Source organism: Protobothrops mucrosquamatus, unplaced genomic scaffold, assembly GCF_001527695.2.
Source record: "Protobothrops mucrosquamatus isolate PMUCROS unplaced genomic scaffold, P.Mucros_1.0 scaffold3509, whole genome shotgun sequence".
NCBI classification, from domain to species: Eukaryota; Metazoa; Chordata; class Lepidosauria; order Squamata; family Viperidae; genus Protobothrops; species Protobothrops mucrosquamatus.
The window spans coordinates 49043-66268 of record NW_015389480.1 but is presented as its reverse complement, the minus strand read 5'-3'; the positions used below and the strand labels follow the sequence as shown (position 1 = coordinate 66268).

At 45.3% G+C, this 17226-nt stretch overlaps 1 protein-coding gene across 1 annotated transcript in view; it reads right to left on the bottom strand.

Moving 5' to 3' along the window:
- Positions 1–3304: 3304 nt before the first annotated feature.
- LOC107297756 (voltage-dependent N-type calcium channel subunit alpha-1B-like) overlaps positions 3305–17226 on the bottom strand; it is a gene marked incomplete at its 5' end in the record, with an annotated part of 58805 nt that continues 44883 nt past the window's right edge. The window contains 11 exons of the mRNA XM_029286382.1: positions 3305–3844; positions 4834–5030; positions 6016–6217; positions 9137–9247; positions 10170–10311; positions 10612–10730; positions 11748–11860; positions 12598–12702; positions 12987–13095; positions 15432–15528; positions 16922–17049. Coding sequence (XP_029142215.1) covers positions 3305–3844; positions 4834–5030; positions 6016–6217; positions 9137–9247; positions 10170–10311; positions 10612–10730; positions 11748–11860; positions 12598–12702; positions 12987–13095; positions 15432–15528; positions 16922–17049 — 1863 coding nt within the window. The remainder of the gene's footprint in view (positions 3845–4833; positions 5031–6015; positions 6218–9136; positions 9248–10169; positions 10312–10611; positions 10731–11747; positions 11861–12597; positions 12703–12986; positions 13096–15431; positions 15529–16921; positions 17050–17226) is intronic.

Below are 17226 nucleotides of genomic sequence, written 5' to 3'. Positions count from 1 at the left end.
TTTAATTTTGCTGCATTTTTTTTTATTTAAAAAATGACTTTTTAAGAAAAAAAAGAACCACGCATCCTCTACCCAAGAAGGACAAACTCTTGTTCTTGGTTAATCGGGTTTTCTGCATATGTCATCCATTAAAAAAAGAGAGAGATTTCTATCAAGCCAGCCTAATTCTTTGCCTCACTTCACCCCAGTGACTCGTTCAGGTTAAATTTGTATCCCAAAATGTAAATTTAGAAAGAGCCTTAGAAATTCAATACAGGTAAGTCCCCAGCTTACATCCATTCGTTTAGTGACTGCTTGAGGGACTTCTGACCGTTGTTGGGTTTTTTTTGCATTTAGGACTGTTGCGGCATCCCCATGATCACGTGATCAAAATTCAGAGGCTCGGCAACTGGCGTGTACTTAATGACAGTTGCTCTGTCCCAGGGTCATGTGATTAACTTTTCTAAACTTCCCAGCCGGCTTCCGACAAGCTAAATCAATGGGAAAAACCAGGTTCACTTAACATTTGGCCAAAAAGTTCATAAAAATGGGGCAAAACTGACTGCCTTGCTCAGCAGTGGAAATTTTGAGCCCAGCGGTGGTTGTAAGTGAAGAACTACTTCCCGTCATAAGGGGAAACTATCAGGAAAAGCATTGGTTGCCCAGTGTGCTAATTCTGGTAGTTTTGAAGATGCCCTCGTTGTTTTTTTCTTTATTCTTATGACATCCAATATTTCAGCTGCACTTCCATGGGACAGCTGTTCAGTTAGAAGACTCTCAGCCCTAAAGTAAACTGAATAATACTCCTATTTGCATGTTCAAAGATGTGGATTAAAAAAAAGCGAAAGATGTTATACAGGCACGCACGCATGCATCCATACACACACGTGCGCAATCTAGGGATGAGATTACTCAGAGAGCAGATTCTGGAAAATACAGCTTTTAAAAGGGACAGGAGCAACTTTCTGAAATGCTTTAACTTGAATTCCTGAATGCTGGCCTCAATTCCTTTTTCCAATAAGAATAGAATAGAATAGAATAGAATAGAATAGAATAGAATAGAATAGAATAGAATAGAATAGAATAGAAAATGAAAGAACAGAATAGAATAGAATAGAATAGAATAGAATAGAATATGGAATAAAATAGAATAGAATAGAATATGGAATAAAATAGAATAGAGAATGAAAGAATAGAATAGAATAGAATAGAATAGAATAGAATAGAATAGAATAGAATAGAATAGAATAGAATAGAATATGGAATAAAATAGAATAGAGAATGAAAGAATAGAATAAAATAGAATAGAATAGTTGGAAGGGACCTTGGAGGTCTTCTAGTCCAACCCCCTGCTCAGGCAGGAAACCCTATGCCATTTCAGACAAATGGCTTTCCAAACCTCTGGTGTTGGAGCATTCACAACTTCTGGAGGCAATTTACGAGCAAGTGTACTTGCTCTGTTTTTTCCTCCACCAGTCCCCTTCCGACAAATAATTTGAGCTCTCTTCCTTCTTTCTTCCTACCTATCCTCATCCATGCCCAGAACCTCAGCTGCTTTGGGCAGTACGTATCTTCCAGTCAACGAAATGGGATAAGCCTTCCAAACATCTTCCATTAGCAAGACTGTCTTGCTGAACTTGGAGGGAGAGCACGCATGCATCCTAAACTCCATGTGTGCAAGACGTTAAAAAAAATAAAATAAAAAAAACCACACAGACACACAGACAAGCATACAGACCCAAACAGGGGGGGGGAGGGAATAAAGAATAAAAATAGAATCTCATCCCTGAGAATCAGAATTAACTCCAACCGCCGCTTGGGTGAAGGATCTGCCCCCAAGGCGCTCCGGAGACTCAGTCCCCAAGACATGACTTAAATCTGAAGAGCTATAGCGTTCCTTTCCCCTTGCTTTCAATGGGTTTTGCAAAAAGCATCCATCCTGACGCAGAATGCTTCTTGCTGCACCTTCCAGGACCAGGATCTCGTCCCATCAAATCGAACTTATTTTATTTTAAAAAATTTTTTTTTCTAAAATCGTTCTCCAGCCTTGCAAGGTGGAAAGATGGAAAACCAAGCTCTGGATGAATTTGAGGGCCGACTAAAAGCCATGCCAGCAGATCACAGAAGCTTCTCTCCTCAACCCTTTCCATCCTGCCTCTCCCTCTCTTATTTTTTGGGGATGTGGGGATGTGGGGGGGAAGGATACAAAGGCAACTGCATTGTTTGCCACGAGAGGTTCCCAAAGATTAGGCACTTAGAAGTAAAGAATGGGCGCCTTCAGGAAAGGAAGAAAAAACAAAAAACCCCAACAACCTGGGAATGGCCAGCAGACTAATTGTCCACTGGAGAGGAATCTCCCATTTTGGTGGTGTTCTTGTCTTGCTTTCTTTCGCTATACAATTTAACCTCCCTCCCCACCACCACCACAAAAAGTGGACACAATGAAAAGGAAAAGTTTATCCAACAGCTCAATAGAAAACATGACAATTCTGTCCACCCTCCTCCTCCTCCTCCTCCTCCTCCTCCTTCATCCCCTCTTCAGCTCAGATTTGTAAACAAGATGAAAATTAAGATAGGGGCCACCAACTGTCTTGTCCAAGGAGGACAAGATCTTAGATGTTGTCCTTGCCGAAACCTCTCCCTTCTTGAAGGGCATTTCCAAAACGCTGGTGGGAAGGACTCAAAAAAAAAAAATATGTGGAGATCAAAGGATGGACCAAGACGTTGGGTGTGGCCATATGGTTGCTTGGATCCATTGGGAATTTCCAGGACGGGCTCGGTTTATAAAGGGTCACCATTGGCCAAGGGTTGAAGATCCAGCTGGATAAACTCCCTTCTTAAAAGGTGGACACAATAAAATGTAGGTTGGTTCTTTGTACATCAGGGTTGTCTTCCCCACCTGCTCATCCCAAACTGTCCAGATTCCAGAGTCTAGGATTTTTCTCCCTGGGCTTTTGTTGTAGCCTCATAATTTAGGGCGGGAGGTGGTGTCTCCCGTGACATGGCAACAGGGAGCAGAACCGAAGGACGTTTGCGCTGCTCGGACCCTCCGTAACGGTGCCTTTGCTGACCGATCCATAGCTCTCTAGTGCAAAAGAAGAAACCGGAATGGAGAGAGCGGGCGTCTGTACCGACAGTGTGGTGCACGCACCGAGGGCCGTCTTGGCCAGGGGTGTTCCACAGAGAGTCAGCGACTTGGATCTTCTTCTTTCCCCTAGCAGCCTTGATGTCACAGGGCTGGATGCAAACACATGCGCATCAACGTGGCGGTTCTCCGGATGATAAAACTCATCGACCTCCAGTGTGCAACTTGGTCCTTGTCCTGCTAGCACCAATCATCTTCGTCTCGCTCGTGGTAATAGCTACGCGCCCTAGTGCTGGTGCCAGGTCCGGCACTCAGTCCCAAAACATAATGGTACCCATTGGGGACTCGGCGGATTTGATGGGACTGGGACGTTAGAGAGGAAACGTAAGAGGTTCGGGAGGACCTCCCTGAATTGGTGGCCATGGCCTCCTCAAAGGTGAGGGTGTCCTCAGGCATCATGTGGTAGGGACTATCGCTCTCTTCCCGGTGTCCCAGGTAAGGGTCCGAACCGATCCGGGCCATCAGGGTTTGTGAGGGTCCCTGGGAGTCGCCATGCAGCAAAGCATTGTGCTCAGAGAGACCCCGGCTCAAGCGTCCCGGGGAGAAAGTTGGCAGGCCGGTCTGGAACCCGGAGAAATGCACAGGCGAGGAGTTGGCAGTCTTGTAGGTAATGCTAGGGCGTGGCGTCAGCGGGGTCTGCGGCAACTGCCTCCGACCACGGCAGGGGGTGCTAGCACCAGAGGTCAACAGCAGGGGGCTCCCGTTAACTGAACCACTGCCCTACATGAAGATTGGAAGAAAGTAAATGAACAAAACAAAAACCAGGAGGAGGAGAAGGAAGATATGGAGAAGGAGGAGGAGGAGGAGGAGGAGGAGGAGGAGGAGAAAAAGGAGGAGGAGGAGGTGAAAGAGAAGAAAAAGAAGGAGAAAAAGGAGAAGGTGAAAGAGAAGAAGAAAAAAAGGAAGTGGAGGAAGAGAAGGAGGAGAAGGCAAAAGAGAAGGAGGAGAAGGAGAAAAAGGAGGAAGAGGAGAAGGTGAAAGAGAACAAGAAGGAGAAAGAGAAGGAGAAGAAGAAGGAGAAAAAGAAGGAGGAGAAGGAGAAAGGAGAAGGAGAAGGCAAAAGAGAAGAAGGAGAAAGGAGGAGGAGGAGGAGGAGGAGGAGGAGGAGGAGGAGGAGGAGGAGAAGAGAGATATGGAGAAGGACGAGAAGGAGAAGGATGGCGGGCAATAATAAGAATACCAGACGGACACAGAGTCGCATGTTGGAGTAGAGTGGCAAAACACAAAGGACAGAAGAATGAATGACATGAACAGAGGAATGTATCGTAGGATAAAAAGAAAACAAAAAACAAAAAAGGGAAAGAGAGAATTTAAATGTGCACAGTCAAGGACAGGGAAGCTGCTCCAGCACCATTTGAACAGAGGGAGAAATACAGGAAACCAACAGGGAGGAGGAAGGATTCCAAATGAAGACAACCGGCGAGACAATACTGGGGGAGCAGACAGGGGAGCTAGGTGGTCCACCTTGAAAAGTCAGGAGGTCCACTGCGCGTTTCCAGATCAACATCAAGTCCTTTCCGACTTGCAAGGTTCTGCTAACGTAGCCTTGCAATCAATTCAAATGAGCGCCTCTGGTGACGACTCCTCTCGCTCTGCTCTGCTCGGAAAGGCTGATGCTACCATGGTGTCCTCTCCCTCTTTGGGGATGAGAGATCTTGAGTCCAGCCTCGCCCCTCCTCTCTCCCCGCCCCCCCACCTCCCCTTCTCACCTGTTTCTGGGTCCCGTGTTCCTGCCCTCCGCCGGGGGATGGGGGTCTACTGCCTTCCGAGGACTTGGGCTGATCCCGACTCCCAAAGCGGTCGCAGGAGTAAAAGCGCTGCTTTTCAGAGGAAGAAGAAGAATGGACTTTTCGTTCCTGGGACCGGCCCCGCTCCTGTTTTCTGGACTTGGAGGTGGCTTCTTCTGCTGGGGAGGCGACGGGAAACCAAAGAATTCAAATTATTCTAGTCGGTCATAATCAAACAAGGTTCACGCATAAGCACGAAGACCTACAAACAGAGATGCAGAATACAGAGTGCAGAATAACAGAGATGGAAGGGACCTTGGAGATCTTCTAGTCCTTCTAATGAAGACAATTATCCAGTAGGATAGTGGGTGCTCCATCCCTGGAGGTTTTGAAGAAGAGGCTAGACAGTCACTTGTCTGAAATGGTGTAGGGTCTCCTGCTTGAGCAGGGGGCTGGACTAGAAGACCTCCACGGTCCCTTCCAGCTCTAGTCTATTCTAGTCCAACTCCCTGCTCAAGCAGGAGATCCTATTCCATTCCAAACAAAAGGTTGTCCAATCTCTTCTTTAAAAAACTCCAGTGATGGAGCACCCACAACTTCTGGAGGCAGGTTGTTCCGCCGATTAATGGTTCTGTCTGGAAATTTCTCCTTAGTTCTAGGTTGGACCTCTCTTTAATTGCTTCTTGTCTTGCCCTCAGAATAAATTGGCCCCCTCTTTTTTGTGACAGCCCCTCAAGTATGCGTGCAGACTTTTCATTATTTCCATTGGGTATGACTGCAGACTAAAGGGAAGTCAACATAATCAACCAAATTGAACGACTGTAGCTCAACATTTTAAAATGAACCCAACTTTTAATTTTATATATATCTCAGCAACATTGACACCTTCCTCTAACTCTGCTACGTAGGAAGATTGGGATGGGAACTCTCAAACAATAATACACAATCCAGTTTGAGAGACAAAGAGATTTTAGAACAGAAGGCAGATCTTCCTAGGGGTTTAAGTATACGTACTTCAAGTCCCAGAATCCTAGGCAACACACGACCATTGCTAAGGATTCTGGGAGCTGAAGGCCACACTTCTGAAGGATACCCAGACTGGAGCATGCTGTTGAAAAATTTCAACATGGTCAACCAAGCTGGAGAAATATAAGGCACCCTTACCGGGAGCTTCACCCTCAATCAAGTGGTTGGGTGGCTTGTCCACTGACTTCTGCTTCTTCTCTCTCCGCCGATGGCAACGATGGTGGTGATGGTGATGAGTATGTTCAGCTGGCCGGGGATGTTCGTAAAGATGTGTGGCACGGGGACGCTGTGGGTTGAGTGTGGAGACGGACCGCTTCATGGGGCTGGTGTCTGGAATGGGCTGTGGAAAGAGGAGAATGCAAAGAGGTTGATTGGATGTCCACCATCCAAAGGTAGCATCTTTTCCTTCACACAACTGGATCTTGTGTCTGATTTGTTTTAACAGTAGTACAGAGTTGGAGGGGGCCTTGGAGATCTTCTACTCCAACCCCCTGCTCAGGCAGGAGACCCTATACCATCTAGACCATTGTCCAATCTCTTCTTCAAAACCTCTAGTGATGGAGCGCCCACAAATTCTGGTGACAAGCTGTTCCACTGGTTAATTGTCCTCACTGTGAGGAACTTTCTCCTGAGTTCTAAGTTGTCTCAAAGGTGCCAAGTGGATTTTGTTTTTCCTTGAAGACATTTCTCTTCTCATCCCAGAAACTCCTTCAGTTGAAATGAAGTGAACTGAAGGGGAACTGAAGAAGCTTCTTGGAGGAGAAGCGAAACATCTTTGAGGTAAAACAAAGTCCGCTTGCCTTTTTTTTGGGGGGGGGGGGGAAAGGGCATCTTTGGGACAACCATGACCTGGATGACTGAGAATCTCCACAGACATTTAGTTCTAAGTTGATTCCTTTCAATTAAAACTCGTTAGTATCTGTGGGAGTCCTTTGGTGCCCTCTGATCACTGATGATGTTACTGAGTTTGGTGATGAAACGTCTGCAAGAAAAAAAACCCAGCACACAGAGCACCAAGGACCCCAACGTCCAACTCTTTAGCATCTCCCTTTCCAATATCAAAGCAATAAAAAGTCATATTTTCATTTCTTTAAAGGACGTAAAGTAAACTTTTCATTCATTATCTTCCTCGTGGAGATGCTCTTATAATATAGGGACTCGCAATTCTTTTCACCCAAAGTGCTTTTTCAGGAGGCAACTGGACTTTCTTGTTTTTCTTTGAAGACGTTTCGCTTCTCGTCCAAAAAAGCTTCTTCAGCTCTGACTGGATGGTGGAGGATGGAAGGATTTATACTCCTTGCAGACTGCTGGTCATTTGCATGCTTTTAGAGAGTCGTTGAGACCACTTGGAGGTTTACTTATGTTTTGCTTCTCATCCAAGGAGCTTTTTCAGCTCCGATTGGATGGTGGGGAAGGGAAAGATTTATACTCCTTGCAGACCGCTGGTCATTTGCATTCCTTTAAAGAGTCATTGAGGCCACTTGGAGGTTTACCTATGTTTTGCTTCTCATCCAAGAAGCTTTTTCAGCTCCGACTGGATGGTGGGGAAGGGAAAGATTTATACTCCTTGCAGACAGCTGGTCATTTGCCTTCTTTTAGGGAGTCTTTGAGGCCACTTGGAGGTTTATTGTGACACAGTGGGACACATTAGGACACAGGTAAATCTCCAGGTGGCCTCAACGACTCTCTAAAAGAACGCAAAGGACCAGCTGTCTGCAAGGAGTATAAATCTTTCCATTCCCCACCATCCAGTCAGAGCTGAAGAAGCTTCTGGGATGAGAAGCGAAACGTCTTCAAAGGAAAAACAAGAAAGTCCAGTTGCCTCCTGAAAAAGCACCTTTGGGACAACCACGACTTGGAGGACGGAGAACTTCCATAGACTTTCACCACAGAACTACAATTTTTCCCAGCTTTTGAGAGCTGATTCCATCCTTGGGAGACAGGCCCGACTAAAATGTACAGTTGTTTAAACACTTATAGAGGAGAAGCGCAGCTCAGACTATCAAGACATTTAGCGCCTCTGGATTGAGTTATTTCTTCCTTCTTAAAAAGAAAGAACGAAAAAGCCACCGAAGAATGCAGGGGATCTGCTTAAACCCCTTCCTTGACTAGACTATTACTGGACAGGTGAGTTCAAACAAGCTACATACTGATAGATATCGCCCTGGTGACCGTGATTTGCTCCTCTGCAAGCAATTCAGACAGAAAAAAATGGCATGGGTCCCAAACCAGCAACAGTCAGACATCCCAGGAGGCACGTGAGAGACGAGATGACCAAGGAGAGGGAGGGAGGAAGGGAGGAAGGAAGGAGGGAGGGAGGGAGGGACAGAGAATGAGGTCCACGAAGACCAAGGAAGGGGTGGGTGAATGGAGACAAGAGACAGAAATGTTAGTCAACAGATATTCATGAGAAATGATGGTTGGGTGAATACGGGTTTTTTTTTTAATCCCTAACAAGATGCTTTTTTAAAAAAACATCCAGAAAAAAATGGAGGGTCTGAATAGTTCTTTACTGTTTGCCTTTCATTCTCTCTTAGGACACCCATACACGCTGATGGCGTTATCTAGTTTGGCAATGAAATGTCTGCAAGAAAATCCACCAAGCTCAGAAGACCCCACAGTCGTCTTTCTCCTCTTCCTCCTCTTCCTCTTCCCCCCTCCTCCTCTTCTCCACAAACCCCACCCCCTCCTAGCACTGATGATGTTACCTAGTTGGGTCATGAAATGTCTGCAAGGAAACCACCCAGCTCAGAGAGCACCACGGACCCCACAGTTGTCCTTCTCCTCTTCCTCCTCTTCCTCCCCCCTCCCTCCTCCTCCTCTTCTCCACAAACCCCACTCCCTCCTAGCACTGATGATGCTACCTAGTTGGGTCATGAAACGTCTGCAAGGAAACCAACCAAGCTCAGAGAGCACCAAGGACCCCACAGTTGTCCTTCTCCTCTTCCTCCTCTTCCTCTCCCTCCCCTCTCCTCCTCTTCTCCACAAACCCCACTCCCTCCTAGCACTGATGATGCTACCTAGTTGGGTCATGAAACGTCTGCAAGGAAACCAACCAAGCTCAGAGAGCACCAAGGACCCCACAGTCGTCCTTCTCCTCTTCCTCCTCTTCCTCTTCCTCCCCCCTCCTCCTCTTCTCCACAAACCCCACTCCCTCCTAGCACTGATGATGCTACCTAGTTGGGTCATGAAACATCTGCAAGGAAACCACCAAGCTCAGAGAGCACCAAGGACCCCAGAATATGGTAAAAGTGCTAACCTGAGTTTCTGCTGCCAGCCGAGGCATGGAAGCTGCTCGCCCTTGACTCTCCAGTCCCGGCTGATGTTCCCCATTGGCTAAAGTTGGGCTGACTTCTCGCATTTCAACAACCTGGAAAACGCAGCGACAGAGTAACAGGCGTGTAAGGCTGTTGCCTACGCACCTTTGTCCAAATTTGTCCTCTCTTTTTTTTTTTTTTGTCCCAACTGAACCAGCTCCTTCAATAAATACTCTCTTAAGAGAATTTCTGTTTGATTTAATAATGAATGAAGGCAGGGAATTTCTTGACATTATACTTGATAAGTATTTAAAGGTGTAAACTTTACAAAAGGGCTTAAAAGATTTTTTTTATAGATGTGGATTGATGAAATGATAGAATATATTTTAAAAAACAGAACTGTATTTGTTGGATTTATATTGTTATTTTAAACGTGAAAAATACGCTGTAATAGAGAGAGAGTAAGAGCCATTTGTGATAGGGAAAAAAATTAGTTTTAATGAACGATCTATTATTAAGGATACCTGAAATCCCAACTATAGGTCTATTGAAATGTAACTGGAATAAGACAATTGCAATTAGTAAAGCTTAAAAACAGGATATAGATTATCATAATTGCAAGGTGATTGAGGATCTTACAAACTAACTTGAAATAGATTTTAACATAATTAAAATTAAAATTATTCATTATAATAAGGAATGTCTCTCGTTTAACAAATATTAATTAAACTCGATATACATATACTGAAACAAAAACTTACTAAACTGTGAGACTGGTGGTGCAACACAGGATTCGAAAACATATTTTTTTACCTTTTTTGGTTATTTTGAAAATAATATATATATATAAAAAAAATACTCTCTTAAGAGATGAAAGAATTCCAAAATTTGGGTTTCTGCTAAATATGTAAGGCCAAAACGGGAAATAAAGTGGAGGGTGGATACGGTGTTAAGATTTTCTAGGAAAATCCTTTTTTTCTTAAAAAAAAGAAAAAAATTATGTTTTCCCTCTCCTCCTGCATGTGATATCTCCACCGTCTTGCTTGCCTGTTGGACAGGAATTTCCTCCGAATGGCCCCGTTGAAACGCTGGTGTCCTAGTTTCGTAAAACATGTTCTGGGTGTGTTGGATCCCCCAAGAAACCGATTCTTTGATGCCTCCTCCTTTGGGCATTGGCCTGTTTCAAAAGAAGAAGAGAAGAGGGTCCTAAAAACCACCTGGCAGAAGAGTTGTCCTAGGGAGGGCTAAGGAAGAACCGTCAAATAGAAGGACTTTTGCTCATGTGCAACGGCCATCGACAGAAGCACCGGAGAACATCAGACCACACCCGAAGAAGGAAACAGCTCACGTCTTCCAACAAAATGGACGCTTGTGCCATTTTGTCGAACAGCTGGCTCCGTCCACAGCTGGAAGTGTTCATCTATCTGCCTCAAGCTAAGTTGAATCAATGAAAAAAAAGGAGGGGTGGAGTACTTACAGGGCACCCCCATTGTTGAGTGACGCGGAGCTCTTTTGACGCAGAAAAGCATTCGGAAATCCTGACTGGCTTTGCTCAAGGGCTGCTTTCAATGGATGGAAAAGGGAAACAGTCCCGGTCTAGAAGAAGTAGAGAGGAGAGAGAATCGTAGGACTGGGAGGGACCTTGGAGGTCTTCTAGTCCAGCCCTCTGCTCAAAACCATCCTTATTCCATCCCAGTCAAAAGGTTGTCCAATCTTTTCTGGAACACCTCAACCGATGGATCACCCACGACTCCAGGGGGCAAGCTATTTCATTGGTTAATTGTCCTCACTTTCAGAAAAATTCTCCCTAGTTCCAGGTTAGATCTCTCTTTAACAAGCTTCTACCCAATGTTATTGTCCTGCCTGCTGGTCCTTTGGAGAATAGCTCAACCCTCTCTTCTCTGTGACAGTCCTCAAGTACTAAAAGACAGTTATTGGGTCACCCTTGGTCCTTCTCTTTGTCAGACCAGACATATTTAATTTCCCTCAACTGTTCATTGTATGATTTAGCCTCCAGACCCATTATTACCTTTGCTTCTCTTCTCTGTAACTCTTCCTAGGGCCTCAGCATCTTTTTTTGTATCATGGTGACCAGAATTGGACCTGGATCACTGTCCTTTCTAGTGTTTTGAACACAGCAAAGGACAAACTGAAGTTGACAGAAGCATTGAACTTCACTGAATCCATGGCCAGGGAGATGGATGGATGGATGATAGAGGGATGGATGAATGAATGGATGGATGGATGAATGGATGGATGGATGAGTGATAAAGAGAGGGATGGATGGATGGACAATAGAGGGATGGATTGATGGATGATGGATGGATGGATAGATGAATGAATGGATGGATGATAAAAAAAGGGATGGATGAATGGATAGGTGATAGAGGGATGGATGGATGGATGATAGAGAGAGGGATGGATGGGTGGATGGATGATAGAGACATGGATGCATAGATGGATGGGTGGATGGACAATAGAGGGATGGATCGATGGATGAATGGATAGATGGATGGATGATAGAGGGATGGCTGGATAGATGAATGGATGATAGAAAGAGGGATGGATGGATAGATGGATGATAGAGAGAGGGATGGATGGATGGATATTTACCTGACAGAGACCTCCAGGCCCTGAGTGAGAGGGGTCACGGGTGTTCTTGTTTTGTTTGTAGAAATCAAATATCATCAAGGCTGCATAAACCTTCCCCACTGTCATGGCTTCAGCTAATCGGGAAAGACAGAAGAAGCCACAGAAAGCAGAAAATCAATTAACAACAGATGGAAGCAAAAGGTAGCAAAATGAACTGTGGCTGGAGAGTCTATGCCAAGTCAAGAAGTCAAACATTTGAAAGTTCCAGCTGACTTCAAACCAGAGTTGTAGTTGAACACATCTGGAAGGGAGCCAATGGGGTAAAACTGTGTTATGGCTATTATGCTCTTACTAATAGATAGACGTTCTCCACCCAACAAACGTATTAGATATTGGTCTTCTTCTGATACTTGGCTGGGGGGAGGGGAAATAAACTTGGATTGATGTTTGTTTTCCATTGTGGGTGTTTTTGTGCTTTCAAGTCAATTAGGACTCTTGGCAACTGCCTGGACACAACCTTGAGGTCCTCTTGGCAAGATCTTTTTGGAAGTGTTTCCCATCATTACCTTCTTCTTGGTAGGGCTGAAAGAGAGGGAGACTCCTTCCTTCCTTCCTTCCTTCCTTCCTTCCTTCCTTCCTTCCTTCCTTCCTTCCTTCCTTCCTTCCTTCCTTCCTTCCTTCCTTCCTTCCTTCCTTCCCTGGGCTGGCTTTGTGTGTTAGTTAGAATTATAGCTCATGGTGTCCTGATTTCTAATCCAGTGCCTTTAACCACTAGGCTACACTATCTCAGTGAATAGTATTAAGTAATAATAATGGTGCAATTAATGTTTCTTTCCACTTGCTCAGGTACAGAAGGATTCAGAGCGCTTACGTTTATGAGGTGGCACTAACAGATCCAAAGTTTTGGAAGACAAATTGGGCCAAACCAACGAAACCTCCTTCCTTAGTTCAGCATCACACTGGTGTTGCAGCACACCTGTGAGATTAAAAAGCAAAGAAACAAGATCCTTAAAAAGAACTCTTTCAAATCAAACCACATTCTCTTTGGTCCAATATTCTGCTCTCCTCCTCCTCCTCCTCCTCCTCCTCCTCCTCCTCCTCCTCCTCCTCTCCACAAACCCCACTCCCTTCTAGCACTGATGATGTTACCTACTTGGGTCATGAAATGTCTGCAAGAAAACAACCAAGCTGAGAAAGCACCAAGGACCCACAGTCTTCCTCCTCCTCCTCCTCCTCCTCCTCTTCAGAAACCAACCTTACCTGATGCAAGTTTGATGTCCAGGGCTGTCCGGATCAAGGCCATTAGCGTTGATGTGAAGTGGACACTTAAATCATCGTTCGAGATGGGCATATTCATCCTGACCAAACGCTGAAGAAAAGACAAGTCTTCTGGTCAGGTCTTCTGTCCCTCCTCACCCACTCCCAACCTCCACCGGCTATTCCCCTCCAAAGTAAAAGAGGACAACAATGTCCCACAAGATTTAACTTTTCATGTGCTGAGATGGTTTTCGTCATGGGCCAGAGAGAAAAAGGTCAGGCACGGTTTTGGAGCAGTGTTTTTTTTTTTAACCCTTTAGCACAGGAAAAGTTCAACACAAGTGTAGGTGTGTTATTTTTTTCATGCAGCGGAAGGAAGGAAGGAAGGAAGGAAGGAGATGGGAAGAGAAAGGGAGGGAGGCAAGAGGGAGGAAGGAAGGAAGGAAGGAAGGAAGGAAGGAAGGAAGGAAGGAAGGAAGGAAGGAAGGAAGGAAGGAAGGAAGGAAAGATGGAAGGAAAGATGGAAGGGAGGGACAGAGGGAAGGAGGGAGGGAGGAAGGAAGGACAGAAAAATATTTTGAGAGGAAGGAATGAAAGAAGGAAATGGGAAGAGAAAGGAAGGAAGGAAAGGAAGGAGGGAGGGAGGAAGGAAGGAAATGGGAAGAGAAAGGAAGGAAGGAAAGGAAGGAGGGAAGGAGGGAGGAAGGAAGGAGAGGGAGAGAAGGAGAGAGGGTGGGAGGATAAGGGAGGGAGGGAGGTTAAAGTTCCTTTGAGATAATGCTGTCCTGAAACATAGCAGAATTACACTTCTAACACATGCTCTTTGGAAGATCTCATGCACAGTATCTCCATCGCCGGGATCATGCCGTACAGACACACAGAAGGATGGATCAACTATAGCCCGTAAGAAGCATGTGGAGGAGAAACACCAGGTGCATGTCAGAAGGTCAATTGAGAGCAAAAGAGATGATGAAGAACCATGGTTGGCAGAACCAGCTCTTGGAAACAAGGAAGCAACTGGACAGGGTGGGACAATCACAACATCTTTCAGTCTCCAAAAGACAAGGACACAACAGATAAGAGGGACGTAGAGGCCACAAGAAGCCAGAAGGAACAGAAAGGCAGAACTCTTTCTCTCTCTCTCTCTCTCTTCAAAAGCTGGTTGGTGTCTTCAGAGAAGTAACAGTGGCCTGTCCTTCTCCACGAGAAGGAAGCCTTCTACATCCAGATCAGGGCATGGATGAGAAAGCTATTCGGTTGCTCAAGCAACGTCTTTGCTGGACAACTACCTGGCTAGGCAGAGCGTCAAGCTCTAAGATAGCAAGGACGTAAGCCTACTAGATCAAGGATCCAGACCTTCTGCTCCAAGGAAACTGAGAGAAGTGAAGCTCTTAGCCTTTGAAGGACATGGCTCACAATGGTCCTGTTCTCCAAAGGTGAACAGGACCATTGCTTTGCAGGTGCTTTTAAACAGCCACCTCAGGCCATGGTGAGGATGGACAAGGAAGTCTACTAACAACTGCGTTCAGCTTCAGTTTCATCCAGGGCTGCCAATTAATCTCAACTTATTTGCCTTCTCCTCATTCTTCTACTTTAATTTTTCTCGTTCACATTTCATTTTGTCCCTCTTTTCGGCATCCTCTCTTCAATGATCCTATCCCTCTATTTCTTCGATACGTAACTCTCGTCTCACGATGGGTTGTCGTCGTGCAACGAGTTGGCCATGCCAAGTTGGGGTAGACCCGCCATGGGAGCAGTTAGGTATCTGCCTGGGCTTTGGCAAATAGAGATTGCATGAGAGTAATCCCTAGTTTTTGAAGACCATTCTGCGTGTGTGGCATTCTCAGGTGTGTTTGTTCTCTTTTCGGTCTCGTGAAATGAGAATCCAATCGGGGCGACCATTCTTGTCTTTAATTGGAGAAGTCCAGATTTGGACGTCCCTTTGGTCGTGATTTGGACACCCCTGGACCAGATGAGAAAAGAGTTCTGCTGAAGCTACGAGAGTAGCAAGAAGGAAGGAAGGAAGGAAGGAAGGAGAGAAGGAGGAAAAGGGAGGGAAGGAGAGATGGGAGGGAGAAGGAAGGAGAGAAGGGAGGGGGAGGGAAGGAGAGAAGAAAGGAAGGNCTCCCAATTCTGAGTTTGGAAACATTTTTAAGGCCGACAGTCCCGCAAGGCTGCCGTATCCAGGCAAGGAAGGACTAAGTTGGGCAGAAGGAAAAAAATGCAGCAGGCACAAAGGGGCAGACACAAGCTTGCCCGTCATTTCTATTGATGCAACCGGTTAGTTCCATTCCAAGGTTATTTCCATTTTCCTTTGTTTGTTGCAATGCAGTTTACAAAGGACCCCATTCGGTGGCAAATCAAGGCAACCTCTCCTCCACCCCCCCCCCCAAAAAGAAAGAAAGGACTGGAATTTCCTTAAACCCCCCCCACCCCGAAATTCCAAACCTTGTATGCCACTCTATGAGGGCACTTCTTTCCTAAGCCCAAGGGTGGGGCAATAGCTCGGAATAAATTGTACATATCCTTATAATGTATCCGGCAACTGGAAAGAAAACAGACATTCATAAGTCGCGAGTCAATAGGAAGAAAAGAAAAAAAAAGCTGTGATTAATTTAAAAAAAAAAGTCTTTCCTGGAACCTCCTATCTCCATCCCACAATAACATGACAAGGAGAAGAAGAATTGGAGAGGGGGGGGGGAAATGGCATTTCATAATTCATGACTTCCCGTTAGAAAATTACCCTCTGCTTAAGACCCGTAAAAGTAATTTGTTAGATGCTGTTAGGTAGGAGGAGATGAACCAGTAGCAATAGCAATAGCACTTAGACGTATATACCGCTTTACAGCCCTTTCTAAGCGGTTTACAGAGTCAGCCTATTGCCCCCTCCAACAATCTGGGTCCTCATTTTACCGACCTCAGAAGGATGGAAGGCTGAGTCAACCTTGAGCCAGTCAGGATCAAACTGCTGGCAGTGGGCAGAGTTAGCCTGCAATACTGCATTCTAACCACTGCACCATCATAGCAGATAGATAGATAGATAGATAGATAGATAGATAGATAGATAGATAGATAGATAGATAGATAGATAGATAGATAGATAGATAGATAGATAGATAGATAGATAGATGGATGGATGGATGGATGGATGGATGGATGGATGGATGGATGGATGGATGGATGGATGGATGGATGGATGGATATGATACATAAATAGATAGATAGATAGATAGATAGATAGATAGATAGATAGATAGATAGATAGATAGATAGATAGATAGATAGAAATAGCACTTAGACTTATATACTGCTTCACAATGCTTTACAGTGCTCTCTAAATTGTTTGCAGAGTCAGCCTATTGCTTCATTTTACTTCATTTTACCAAGGATGGAAGGCTGAGTCAACCTTCAGCCGGTCAGGATCGAATTGCTGGCAGTGGGCAGAATTAGCCTGCAATACTGCATTGTAACCACTATGCTACCACGGCAATAGAAATAGAAATAGAAATAGCACTTAGACTTACATACCGCTTCACAGTGCTTTACAGCCCTCTCTAAGCGGTTCACAGAGTCAGCCTTTTGCCTCCAACAATCTGGGTCCTCATTTTACCGACCTCGGAAGGATGGAAGACCGAGTCAACCTTGATCCAGTCAGGATCAAACTGCTGGCAGTGAGCAGAGTCAGCCTGCAATACTGCATTGTATGGATACCGATCCAGCTTCCCAATCTCCATCACCCAAAATATTGATGGGTCTTGAACATTGCAGTGAGGAACCCCGACATAACTGTCTTTGAGGGTAACCAGTCAACCCCCCCTTTTTTTCCCCCTTGGATGATCTTCTCCCAATGCGAGAAGCAGCTCCACCAATCCAACGCCACCTTCAGAAGACCAAAAGTGGGTGAGCAAGGAAGATAGGACTGGGATAGAGATACATACCAAGCAGCTGGGTCATATTCTGCCCAAACTCGAATGAATTCATCCAGATGATGAGGTCCTAGGATGGAAGAATCTCGTGTCAAGTACTCAAAGTTGTCCATGATTACAGCCACAAATAGGTTCAACATCTGCAAAGGGAGGGAGGAAATGAGATCAGGGCAGGGAGGAGGAAAGTTATCGACTTTGGTTGTGGTTGTTGATAAGCGAGTTGCCAACTTTTTTTAGACCAACGGAGGAGGGCACAGACCGGAATAACGAGGGTAACTTTTTCAGGCTCAAAGGAAAGCTACACCCGAAAGAGACGG